Source organism: Brachionichthys hirsutus, chromosome 16, assembly GCF_040956055.1.
Source record: "Brachionichthys hirsutus isolate HB-005 chromosome 16, CSIRO-AGI_Bhir_v1, whole genome shotgun sequence".
NCBI classification, from domain to species: domain Eukaryota; kingdom Metazoa; phylum Chordata; class Actinopteri; order Lophiiformes; family Brachionichthyidae; genus Brachionichthys; species Brachionichthys hirsutus.
Window position 1 is genome coordinate 275,208 of NC_090912.1, and position 12,500 is coordinate 287,707.

The 12,500-nt window shown below is 54.1% G+C and overlaps 4 protein-coding genes and 1 non-coding gene across 5 annotated transcripts in view; 2 read left to right on the plus strand and 3 right to left on the minus strand.

Annotated features, from left to right (window-relative positions):
- Nucleotides 1–905, minus strand: part of tsen54 (TSEN54 tRNA splicing endonuclease subunit) — a 4,804-nt gene extending 3,899 nt beyond the window's left edge. The window contains exon 1 of the mRNA XM_068749405.1: nucleotides 839–905. Within this exon, the coding sequence (XP_068605506.1) occupies nucleotides 839–894 (56 nt within the window). The 5' untranslated portion in view covers nucleotides 895–905. The remainder of the gene's footprint in view (nucleotides 1–838) is intronic.
- Nucleotides 906–1,791: 886 nt separating this feature from the next.
- On the plus strand, nucleotides 1,792–2,805 carry LOC137905222 (C-reactive protein-like). The gene is made up of 3 exons (XM_068749436.1): nucleotides 1,792–1,846; nucleotides 1,960–2,167; nucleotides 2,400–2,805. Exons 1-3 carry the CDS (start codon nucleotides 1,792–1,794, stop codon nucleotides 2,803–2,805), a joined length of 669 nt encoding a protein of 222 aa, XP_068605537.1.
- A 345-nt stretch (nucleotides 2,806–3,150) lies between these two features.
- Nucleotides 3,151–3,222, minus strand: trnat-cgu (transfer RNA threonine (anticodon CGU)). The gene has a single exon. It is a non-coding gene; the product is annotated as a tRNA-Thr (tRNA).
- A 2,538-nt stretch (nucleotides 3,223–5,760) lies between these two features.
- Nucleotides 5,761–11,867, plus strand: LOC137905179 (polycomb protein suz12-B-like). Its single transcript, XM_068749388.1, has 16 exons — nucleotides 5,761–6,152; nucleotides 6,681–6,727; nucleotides 6,804–6,868; nucleotides 7,090–7,158; nucleotides 8,422–8,471; nucleotides 8,543–8,628; nucleotides 8,699–8,930; nucleotides 9,008–9,101; nucleotides 9,373–9,478; nucleotides 9,549–9,720; nucleotides 9,796–9,884; nucleotides 10,040–10,183; nucleotides 10,283–10,440; nucleotides 10,528–10,726; nucleotides 10,840–10,919; nucleotides 10,999–11,867. Exons 1-16 carry the CDS (start codon nucleotides 6,002–6,004, stop codon nucleotides 11,408–11,410), a joined length of 2,154 nt encoding a protein of 717 aa, XP_068605489.1. The 5' UTR covers nucleotides 5,761–6,001; the 3' UTR covers nucleotides 11,411–11,867.
- Nucleotides 11,868–12,002: 135 nt separating this feature from the next.
- crlf3 (cytokine receptor-like factor 3) overlaps nucleotides 12,003–12,500 on the minus strand; it is a gene marked incomplete at its 5' end in the record, with an annotated part of 4,332 nt that continues 3,834 nt past the window's right edge. The window contains 1 exon segment of the mRNA XM_068749690.1: nucleotides 12,003–12,500. This exon segment is cut by the window's right edge and continues 1,038 nt beyond it.

Below are 12,500 nucleotides of genomic sequence, written 5' to 3' on the forward strand. Positions count from 1 at the left end.
AACACAGCCTAGCTTCGCTAGCTGAAGCAGCGCTTCTTCTGTTTAACACAGCCTAGCTTCGCTAGCTGAAGCAGCGTTTCTGTTTAACACAGCCTAGCTTCGCTAGCTGAAGCAGCGTTTCTGTTTCACACAGCCTAGCTTCGCTAGCTGAAGCAGCACTTCTTCTGTTTAACACAGCTTAGCTTCGCTAGCTGAAGCAGCGCTTCTTCTGTTTAACACAGCCTAGCTTCGCTAGCTGAAGCAGCGCTTCTTCTGTTTAACACAGCCTAGCTTCGCTAGCTGAAGCAGCGTTTCTTCTGTTTAACACAGCTTAGCTTCGCTAGCTGAAGCAGCGTTTCTGTTTAACACAGCCTAGCTTCGCTAGCTGAAGCAGCGTTTCTGTTTCACACAGCTTAGCTTCGCTAGCTGAAGCAGCGCTTCTGTTTAACACAGCCTAGCTTCGCTAGCTGAAGCAGCGCTTCTTCTGTTTAACACAGCCTAGCTTCGCTAGCTGAAGCAGCGTTTCTGTTTAACACAGCCTAGCTTCGCTAGCTGAAGCAGCGCTTCTTCTGTTTAACACAGCCTAGCTTCGCTAGCTGAAGCAGCGTTTCTGTTTAACACAGCTTAGCTTCGCTAGCTGAAGCAGCGCTTCTTCTGTTTAACACAGCTTAGCTTCGCTAGCTGAAGCAGCGTTTCTGTTTAACACAGCCTAGCTTCGCTAGCTGAAGCAGCGTTTCTGTTTAACACAGCCTAGCTTCGCTAGCTGAAGCAGCATCCCTCCAGGAGAACAGTTAAAACAGAGAGTCTGAAACTCACTGCTCTGATGTGAAGAGGAATTAAGATTAATGCAAAAACGCACCTTAATATTTCGCTAAAGAACTTCTCTTGGACGTCCGTCTTGTTTTGGTCCGCCATGTTTCCGGATCCTCTCGACAGAACACTTCCGGTCCTAGTGCCCGCCTTTTTTTAAATTACATAAATTACCAGCAGGGGGCGGTATAAGCACGAACAGCTGATTATACGCGGCATGTTTTCTTAATAAAGTTCTAAACATACTGTGGAACACAACATTTGTTCATTCACAACAAACAATAAACAAACATTAAATGACACTTAGTTAACTTCATTTAAGTTATTTCCATGACATAAGAATGCATGTAAGTTAATACATATCACAATAATATAAAGAGTTAATTATTGAGTCATTTATTAAGGGATAAGAGTAAAGTAAAGTGTATTTCTTCCCACAACGTTTTGAAAATGTAATGAGAAAAATAGTGTCTTCATGAGAACTTTTACTTTTACTCTGTTACACAGCTTTGTTTTCTTCTTCCAGGACGTGATACTTGTGACCGGGCCTTCTTGCTGAATCTGCAAAGTAAAGTTATGGACGGGTTCTACATATTTGACCTTCAGTCCAAATCATTATAGATTACTCATTAAAGGTCGGTGACCTTCCATCAGTTTATCGTCCTTGACTTTTGATGGAGAATGTCTAGAGAATTTCACAACCTTTATTGACTCTATATGTTGTCTTCACTGGACACTGATTTAAATCAGCAGTCCAAACGGGGCAGTCTGTCTGTAAATATTACATAACAATGACTGTGAGGCTTTTTGCTCGTATATAAGTGTGCTCTCGTTCCAGCCTGCAGAAGGACTGTTGCAGCGGCACGGTAACTGTTTTCTGTCTTAATGTAAATGTAATGTAATGTAATATGTCACTTACAACTTAATATTGTGTGATGCGTGAAAATGTGTGTAATGTACTCAAGAGAATGTGAAACTTTCTGCAGGTTCTCTGAAGACACAATGAGATTCTCACCTGAGGTTTTGCTCATTGCCACCTCCATGGTGATGACAATAGGTGATTGTACGCATTTATTACTGTAAGAATGAGTGTTTTTATGTTCCTTTGGATTTTTTGTGAATTCATTGCTGTTTCCCGTTCTATCTGGACCTCTGTTTCTCATTTCTCAGGTGGTGCTACCATCAAGACCTTGGTGTTCCCGACTGAGAGCAGTACCAGCTATGTTGAGCTGGTCCCTCAGAAGGCCCTGAACATTAGAGCGTTCACTCTGTGCATGCGACTGGCCACTGAGCTCACAGGCGAGCGCGAGATCATCCTGTTTGCTTACCGGACTGGAAACTACGATGAGCTGAACGTGTGGCGTGAAATAGACGGCAGGTAGGCACGCTAGTGTTCTAGGAGATTATACAATACTGTACATGTGCTACCTTTGCTACAACTGCTACTGCAAATACTAGTAGACTAATACAACACGCTACCAGCACTGGTCAATAACTCTCTGCAGGTGGAGCCACTCCTCTTGGAAAGCACCTTGACATAAATTATTTTGCACTTTGGTGCTACATAAATGAAAGTGACTTGATTAGTTTTACTTGTGTGTCTACTCTAGACTGTCCTTCTACCTGAGTGGAGCTGGTGTTTTTTTCCAAGTCCCTGAGGTCGGTGCCCTTCACACACACCTGTGTCTCACCTGGGACTCCAGTTCAGGTGCTGCTGCCGTCTTCATGGATGGGAGGAAGAGCTTGACCAAGATTTACCAGAAGGGTCACGCAATTCGTTCCGGAGGCAAAGTCATCCTTGGACAAGATCCAGATGTTTACCTTGGTGATTTTGATTCCAAGCAGAGTTTTGTCGGGGAGATCTATGATGTCAACATGTGGGACTCTGTCCTCCCAGAGAACACCATCCAAGACTTAGTCTCTGGGAAGAGAGTTCCCAGAGGAAACGTTTTGGACTGGGAAACAACAGAGATTAAAATTCACGGGAATGTGCAGGTTATTAACCACGAGCTGTAGCAGTGATTCGTCTTCACCACGTGCTGGAGTAAGTAAAGCAATAAAGAAAGGAAACGAGCTACATTACGCCTGTGTCTCTGACTCCAACATAACAGGGATCCCTTATCCTCAGGGATCCACAGATAAAACTCACCTGAGAAGTGTCACGGTGGTCCAACGAGAGATTTATGGGTGATGTCTGCACCCTAACCCTGTACATCACACCTGTGTGGTGACACCTGGCCGCCTGCAGGTCGGACTCAGGACGGGTGGATGTTAACCCGGCGTGTTCACATGTTTGGTGTATTTATTATTCGACCTTTTACACAAGAAAAACTGGATCGTTGCCAAAGGCGGACTAGTTGCAGGCACGGACGGGGTTCGAACCCGCGATCTTCGGTTTACGAGACCGACGCCTTACCACTTGGCCACCGCGCCCGGCAATGCGAAGCCGCGATATTATCATTATTTCCAGATGTTCCGGTACCGTGCTCACCTGGGCAGATCCGAGACTGGAGAGAGGACATTAACGTCAGAGTCCGTATGAAGTTTGGTCCATGATGGTCACCGTAGGACACCCGGATGTAGCCAAAGCAGCTCGATGTGGGGGAATCTTCCTCCTCCTCATCGTCATGTCCGTTAGCTACGGACGGTGTCGTCGCTGAACCATGTAACGCTGTAAGTAACGAACATCGGTGGTCGTTAGCATGCTAGCCGAGCAGTTACACTTGCTGCTCCCTCATAGCGATCTTATTATGTAACTTTAAGCCATTAATTCATTCGATGTTATTTATATATAGGTTAAACACAGAACCCAACTTCCGTTAGCAGGCAGAAACCTCGGGGAGAACCTAGACGCGATCTGTCTGGATCATCCTGTACCAATGACGTCATGTGATGCTCTAACATAAGATGGCACTTGGGTGAGCTCGTAGCTCCAAGTCCAATCCTTTTTAATGAAGGTGAACGTTTCCTTCCTGCATGCCGAACACGCCCGCTACGTTTCATCAGGACAGGGAGGCTCCTCCCCCTCGTGGAGGGACGCAAACCTCCCTGCTGATTCTGCACCCGCATGTCATGCGCTCTTGTTGCAGACGTCCACGGAGGCCGCGTGATCGCTCTGCATCGCCATGCCGCTGGCGGTGGATGCTGTGTGGGCTCTGTGGAGCATCGGGGGGGCCATCTATGACTACTTCCACACCAGCGCCATGGAGGAGAGGATCCACACGCTGGAGAACGTCCTGTCCATCCACCAGTTTGTCATCGCAGGTCTGTCGGCAGGCCTCGTCCTGCTCATGGCGTATGTACTCTGGAGGAAGCACTGAAGCGCCGGTGACGAGGAACCCACTCAAGGCTTTGGAATAAGTTCTGGAGCAACTTGAAGATGATGCGAGGGACGTCAAACAAGAGGACAGACAATAGCAGGACATGCAGGCTCTGCTGTCTGCTCAGTGTGGACGTTCACCGAGCTCTGCTAACAGAGAACCAGCGTTGCACTTTAAAGAGCTTGAAATGAAGCCGTTAATTTAAACAGCGTCTCAGATTACAATGAGAGGCAAAGCTGAAGACGACCGTCTCTGTAGAGACACAGGACCGCTACAAGAAGGCCTCAAAGCCAACAGCTGTAAACTCGTCATCAGATCTCGTCTATGTTCAGGACTTTTTATTTCTTAGAGCATTTATCTGAAATACTGATGTGATTATCTCCAGGAGAATAAAGCGTGGTCGCCTCAATGGTTCCCCCTCACCTACATTCTTCCCTTTTGTGATCAAGTTTTTATTGAAATTTGCATTTTTGAATATTCAAGGCGGTACAAATATCAGAAAACATTTAGGAAGCAGCAATGGCACTAACGCGATCCACCGCTGGAGTCCAGGCATGAAGAACAAACGAGAGAAGTTCCTCTGTCCATAAGCAGCTTCCCAGCAGCGCTTTACTGACAACGTGTTGCTGAGAGGAGCTCAGCCGGTGCCGACTGGACCGGTCGGACGTTATCTGGTAATGAACTATTACACTCAAAGCGGAGCTCTTAAAAGCCCGGCTGCTGTGATCTGGACTTGTCCCGTTTCAAACAAAGGACGCCCAATAAAACACTGGAATTCAGCCTTTAAAGTGGACATATATTATGAAAAACTCACTTTTCCCATCTTTCTACACTCCTATTTTGGTGTAGTTCTGTAATCAAGTACTGAAACATGTCTGGCAGCAACCTCCCCGTTTTTTTAAGGATTAATGTTAATTGAGTATTTAAATTTGTTTAAATAGGGATGTTCAAAGTATACAGTCTATAAATATAAAGAACAAATCTAAATATAATATCACACACAACATATTCTACTTAATCAACTATTTCTACATACGCAGCATTGCAATCAATCACTTTAATCCAGATTTATTCATTGTTAATAACCATTTTAAGTTATTTTATGTCACAGGCGGCAAACGCAGCTCGGGATTGCGCCTCCTGCTGCCTGTTCGTGATAAACCAGGCAGTATTCCCACCAATGAGAGCACGGCTTTATACACACAAGTACGCTAATTGGATGACGCGCGAGTTGAGCGAGTGCTTCGCCTTTCGCGCTGATGTTGTTTGTCCCTGTGGAGTTGCCGTAGGACAGAATAAATCAAGATGGCTCCCTGCTAAACACGGTGTCCGGTGTCGAATACATTACAACCGCAACGTTGGGCGACAGGAAGGAAAACCCACACAGATTGTTCCTTCAAAATAATTGTGCGAAAATGATCAAGCTTTTCTTATCGAATGATAAGCATGTTACGTAGCAACAGTTCCCATTTATATCTATTTATAAAGTCAAATTTGGTAAACTATTCACATGTAATCCGGACGAGGCACGCGTTTAACTACCGAATGAATTGATTTTCATTTATTGTGAAAGTACCGACCGGACACTTTGTTTTATTTTATTTTTACAGACCGCTAACCGAACTTGCCCACGAGCGGCAGGCGGCGTATCATGTGAATTCTTTCGGTGTTATGGCGTCGAAACAACCCGAAGCGGGTTCCGTCTCTTCGCTGGGTCGGAGCTGCAGAGTTCTTAGTTCGTGGAGCCAAAGCGCGGAACGACGCTAACCAGTTAGCCGGTTAGCTACGGTTAGCCGGTTAGCTAGCAAGCAGCCACAGCTTTAGTCCGCCGGCCTGTGTCACAGCGAAGGCCCCCCCCCCCCCCGCCGGTTTGCTTTAGCTTTCTTCGGGAAATGGCTCCACAGAAGCAGAACCCTTCAGGTGGGAGCCACCAGGTGGGCTTCGGTTCTGGAGGAAAGCCCAATGGGCTGTACCCGTCCTCCTGCAAGAAGAACCTGCAGCTCGTTCAGGCCGACCACGAGCTGTTCCTGCAGGCCTTCGAAAGTGAGTTTCTGCCGGCTGTCATTTACGTATCGATCACGGGGGGGCCACGGGGCTGGGGGGGGGGTAGCTCTGTTCTCTGCTCTACATCCGAACCGCCCGTACTTCATCACACAAGCTGACACTTCGCCGCTGATCCCACGTGTTTCCGTGTCCGTGTCCGTGTCCGCGTAACGTGCTTGAGCTCCAGGTTGGGTGCTGATCCGGCTCAAGGTGTGTTTGCGAAGTGGAAAGGTTCTGATCCTCTCGAGGAACCTCAGGGTTATTCAAACGCGTGCGTGTGATAACTGCCATTATTAGGTAGGAGCGCTTACGTCACAGCGAAGCCGCTCAGTTTAGGTCCGGGAACCGGCGACCGTTCGGGGGTTCTGTGCTAACCGTGGGGTTCTGTGCTAACCGCTAGCCGTGGGGTTCTGTGCTAACCGCTAACCGTGGGGTTCTGTGCTAACCGCTAACCGTGGGGTTCTGTGCTAACCGCTAACCGTGGGGTTCTGTGCTGCTGCTGAAGCTTTTCTCCGTGAACGTTTGCAGAACCGACCCAGATCTACCGGTTCCTCAGGACCAGGAACCTGATCGCTGTGAGTGTCTGCAGGCGTCGTCGTACCTTCTGCTGTGCTGGGTTGAAGCTCAGCGCCGCGTTTCGTCTCGTTTCAGCCCATATTCTTGAACAGGACGCTCACCTACATGTCCCGCAGAACCTCCAGGAGTCCTGGACGAAGGTAAGACCGGCCGCTGGACGGGACGGGACGGGACGGGACGGGACGGGACGGGACGGGACGGGACGGGACGGGACGGGACCCATTCCAAACTGTTGCTGCCAGAGAAACGGAACCATTAATGCAGGCCGAACGGGAAACGATCCAACACTGATCTGATTGGTGCTTCTTGGTTTCCATGGTTACAGTTTAAGGTGGTCTGAGTCGCTGTCGTTTGTCTGCAGGGGCGTCTCCAAGGTGGACGAGCTGCTGTTCAAGGTGGAGAAGATGAGAGGGCAACAGGAGGCGCACAGGTAACTCCTCCCCCCTCCTGCAGGAGAGACGCAGGTAACTCCTCCCCCCTCCTGCAGGAGAGATGCAGGTAACTCCTCCCCCCTCCTGCAGGAGAGACGCAGGTAACTCCTCCCCCCTCCTGCAGGAGAGACGCAGGTAACTCCTCCCCCCTCCTGCAGGAGAGATGCAGGTAACTCCTCCCCCCTCCTGCAGGAGAGACGCAGGTAACTCCTCCCCCCTCCTGCAGGAGAGACGCAGGTAACTCCTCCCCTCCTCCTGCAGGAGAGATGCAGGTAACTCCTCCCCCCTCCTGCAGGAGAGACACAGGTAACTCCTCCCCTCCTGCAGGAGAGACGCAGGTAACTCCTCCCTCCTCCTGCGGGAGAGACGCAGGTAACTCCTCCCCCCTCCTGCAGGAGAGACGCAGGTAACTCCTCCCTCCTCCTGCAGGAGAGACGCAGGTAACTCCTCCCTCCTCCTGCAGGAGAGACGCAGGTAACTCCTCCCTCCTCCTGCGGGAGAGACGCAGGTAACTCCTCCCTCCTCCTGCGGGAGAGACGCAGGTAACTCCTCCCTCCTCCTGCGGGAGAGACGCAGGTAACTCCTCCCTCCTCCTGCAGGAGAGACGCAGGTAACTCCTCCCTCCTCCTGCAGGAGAGACACAGGTAACTCCTCCCCTCCTGCAGGAGAGACACAGGTAACTCCTCCCCTCCTGCAGGAGAGACGCAGGTAACTCCTCCCTCCTCCTGCGGGAGAGACGCAGGTAACTCCTCCCCCCTCCTGCAGGAGAGACGCAGGTAACTCCTCCCTCCTCCTGCAGGAGAGACGCAGGTAACTCCTCCCTCCTCCTGCAGGAGAGACGCAGGTAACTCCTCCCCTCCTCCTGCAGGAGAGACGCAGGTAACTCCTCCCCCCTCCTGCAGGAGAGACACAGGTAACTCCTCCCCCCTCCTGCAGGAGAGACGCAGGTAACTCCTCCCCCCCTCCTGCAGGAGAGACGCAGGTAACTCCTCCCCTCCTCCTGCAGGAGAGACGCAGGTAACTCCTCCCTCCTCCTGCAGGAGAGACGCAGGTAACTCCTCCCTCCTCCTGCAGGAGAGACGCAGGTAACTCCTCCCCTCCTGCAGGAGAGACGCAGGTAACTCCCCCCCCCCTTAAGGAGCGTTGCATTCACTGACCTTTATCGCGGTAGACGTCAGCGCCATGTTACCCGCTGCTCTTCATCATCATCTTCATCACATCGGTCCTTTGGAACAGGTTCAGCTTGAGTTTCTCGTCCACAGCCGGGCCTCCAACCTGCAGCTCACCTTCAGCGGCTTCTTCCACAAAGCAGGTAAGTCTGTCCCGCTTGTGTCACCCCGTCCCTCCGGGAAGTCTTCATGTCCTGTCCCGTCCCGTCCCCAGGGAAGCTGTCCCAGGACAATGAGAACGAGCAGAACTCGGTGTCTCTGGAGGTTCTGCTGGTGAAAGTCTGTCACAAGAAGAGGAAGGTGTGTGGGCGTCGCCGGCCGACGCCCCCCCGGGTTGTCCTGGAACTGAAGCGTGTCTCTTCCCGTCCAGGACGTGAGCTGTCCGGTGAAGCAGGTTCCGACAGGGACGAAGCAGGTTCCCCTGAATCCGGACCCGGTCCCCGGGGCCCAGACCAAGTCGGGCCCCCTCCCCTCCCTGCTGATTCCCAGCGTGGAGTTTGAGCCCAGTAACTCTCACACGGTGAAGTCCTACTGGCTGCTGCTCAGGGTGTCCCGGGCCCAGGTCCACAGCCTGGGGGAGGGGGCGGGCCACCCCCCCGGAGGTGAGCCACGGTCCGGCTGGGGGGGGGGGCGGCAGAGGCAGAGACCATGACACGTCTGTCTGTGTCCGGTTCTGCAGAGGAGGGCGTCAACAGGAAGAGGAGGAGCTCCTCTGTCACGGAGGAGGGAGAAACCACCTACGTGGCTCAGATGACGGTGTTCGATAAAAACAGGTGAAGCACCGTCTGGGGGAGGGCGTGTCTGCCCCGCCCGGTGGGGGCGGGCGTGTCTGCCCCGCCCGGTGGGGGGGGGGCGTGTCTGCCCCGCCCGGTGGGGGCGGGCGTGTCTGCCCCGCCCGGTGGGGAGGGCGTGTCTGCCCCGCCCGGTGGGGGGGGCGTGTCTGCCCCGCCCGGTGGGGGAGGGCGTGTCGTCTGCCCCGCCCGGTGGGGGGGGGCGTGTCTGCCCGCCTGGTGGGGGAGGTGAGGACGTGTTTGGTCTTGGCAGACGCCTGCAGCTGTTGGACGGGGAGTACGAGGTGTCCATGCAGGAGACGGAGGAGTGTCCCGTCAGCAGGAGGAGGGCCACCTGGGAGACCATCCTGGACGGAAAGGTTGGCGAGGCGTTCCGAGTGGCTGCCCGGCGTGACGCCGCCACGCTGACGCCCGTCTGTCTCCCTGCAGTGTCTGTCTCCGTTGGACAGCTTCTCTCAGGGCCCCACCCTGCAGTTCACCCTGCGTTGGACCGCCGACTCGCCCGACGCCGCCGCCCCGGCGGCCAAACCTCTGGCCACCCGCAACTCGGAGACCAACCAGGACCCCAGACCCAGCAGCCTGAGAGCCACCCCGCCCCCAGGTGAGCAGGAGACGTGATGCGTCCCCCGGCGCCGGTGAAACGTCCTAACGTCCTGCTCTCTGACCTCTGACCCAGCTGTGAAAGAACCGCTAGAAGCTCGCGTCCAAACCAGGAGAGAGCAAGTCCCGGCGGAGCCGAGGCAGAAGCTCCGCGTCTTCTACCAGGTCCGTCCCGCCTCGTCACGGGCGTGGCCGATCAGATGGTGTGGGTGTGGCTACAGGCAGGATAGAACCCTGCCTCGGCGCCAAAGCGGCGGAAGTTGAGATTGTTCCGATGGCTCCGTCTGACCCGATCCCCTGTGTGCGTGTGACCCGCCCAGTTCCTGTACAACAGCAACGCGCGGCAGCAGACGGAGGCCAGGGAGGACGTCCACTGTCCCTGGTGCACGCTGAACTGCAGGACGCTGTACGGTCTGCTCAAGCATCTGAAGCTGTCCCACCCCCGCTTCGTCTTCAGCTACGTGGTGAGACGCCCGTTTACGCCGGACACGGTGCCGGGCCCCGCCCCGGGCTCCGCCCCGGGTCTTTACATCAACGCCGGTTTGCCGTTGGGTTTCCGGCAGCCCCATCCCAAAGGAGCGAAGATCGAGGTGTCCATCAACGAGACGTACGACGGTTCGTACGCAGGAAACCCCCAGGACGTCCACGGCCAGCCGGGCTTCGCCTTCAGCAGGAACGGGCCCGTCAAGAGGACCGCCGTGACCCACGTCCTCACCTGCAGGTGTCCGTCCGCGCGCTGTCCGGCCGAGGCGTCCACCGTTTCATTCCTGGAGGACTGTCCCATGCGAGTCGGTATTCCTGTGTCCAGACCAAAGAGGACAAGAGCCAGCCTCTCGGAGTTCCTGGAGTCGGAGGACGGCGATCGGGAGCAGCAGAGGACGCGCAGCAGAGGACACGCCCGTCTCTACTTCCAGAGCGACAGCTGCATGCCGCTCCGCCCTCAGGAGATGGAGGTGGACAGCGAGGACGAGGGCGACCCGGACTGGCTGAAGGAGAAGACGGCTAAGGTGAGTTCCCAGCTCGGCAGGAAGCCCCCGATGAGGTCACGGCGACGGGGGGGGGGGGGGGGGAGCCCCCCCCGATGAGGTCACGGCGACGGGACTGTCCGCTTTCGCCGCAGCAAATCGAGGACTTCACCGACGTCAACGAGGGCGAGAAGGAGATCATGAAGCTGTGGAACCTCCACGTCATGAAGCACAGGTGAACGTGGGCGGGATCAAATTAACCGGCTTGTTGCTCCGCCCCCTGGCTGATGCTTCGTCCTCTCCTCTTCCTCCAGCTTCATCGCCGACAACCAGATGAACGAGGCCTGCCTGCTGTTCGCCGAATGCCACGGCGCCCACATCGTCAAACACGACCTCTGTCGCAACTTCCTGCTGCACCTGGTCAGCATGCACGACTTCAACCTGGTCACCACGCCGACCCTCGACCGGGCCATGGCCCGCCTCCGCCTCATGCAGAACCGGGCCCGCCGCAGAGACGACCGGGACGACGAAGAGGAAGAGGAAGAGGAAGACTGGGAGACGGCCGTGGAGTCCCAGCCGGAGCCGGAACCCGACCAGGACCCCGACCCGTCGGAGTATAAAACCTGCAGCGACGACACCAGCACCGGCTGCCTGGACAACGGAAGCCAGCGGCCGGAGGGGGGCCAAAGGTCCGGTCCCGAGCAGAATCTCTCACAGCAGCAATGAGAACGCCCCGCTTGGGACCGGAGGTCCGGTTCTCATGCAACGCATCGTGCTTCCTGAAACGGTTCTGGTCCCAAGAGGAGGAACGACCCGTTGGCCCGGGGGTGCGGAGCCGGAAGCAGAAGCGTTGGTGGGCGGCGCCTCCTGCAGGTTTCACTCTCCCTTCACACGAGACTGGAACCACGTGTCCGGAGAACCAGCGGCGCCGTGCGGGGGACTCGGGTTTCGATTAAAAGAACCATTTTGTATCGTTTCGTTCCTTAAGCCGTTTAAACGCTCGTGTGCCGTCACATGAACTCGCCTGGCGATCCGGCACGTCAGGAAGAAGCTGGGAAACCCGATGTGGGCCGATCAGAACCTTTGTCATGCTAGCAGAATAAACCGCTGAGCTCTGCAGCAGTGTGGAGACGGACCGGGATCCGTTGCGTACCTGAACGCATCGTCCGGGTTCTGTCACTCGATCCGAAACGTTTCCTTCCTTCCTTCATCCTGGTGTCTGAACGGTCCTGCGAGCAGACAGGTAGCGACGCTTTGCTGCTACCTGTGCAGACTCAGGTAAATAAGTCCAGAGGGTCCTCGTCCGCGTAATGACCTTTATTGAACGAACGTAACAGCAGGAAACTGCAATGCAGGCGTCTGGCCAGCTGGTGTCGCTGTTCCTCACGCAGAACCGGTTCACTGATTTCAGGAAATCACTTGAGGAAACATTTTACACGGAAAACGTTAAAATGTCGACGTTTAAAGACGTCCAGAAAGAGACTGACAAAGTCGAGGTGTAATTTGAGACGCGCCGGAGCAACATGAACGAATACTTGATGTTTCAGCACCACATTATGAGTTTAGGAATGAGATGAGGAAGAGGAGGAAGAGATCAGCTTGTGTAACATCGTTCAGTTAAATCAATTAAAACTGTTAGAATATGACAAAGTCATTCAGGAAGGAGCCTATAGAAGAGGGTCACGCAGCAGCTAATTAGCTTAGCTTAGCATAAATGTTCACTAGAAACAAGCAACTTGGCTCCGCCCCAAGAAAGAAACAGGAAATGTTTCTACGCACTTCCAGATGTTTGCTCCCGACGGTCCATCGTTGGTTG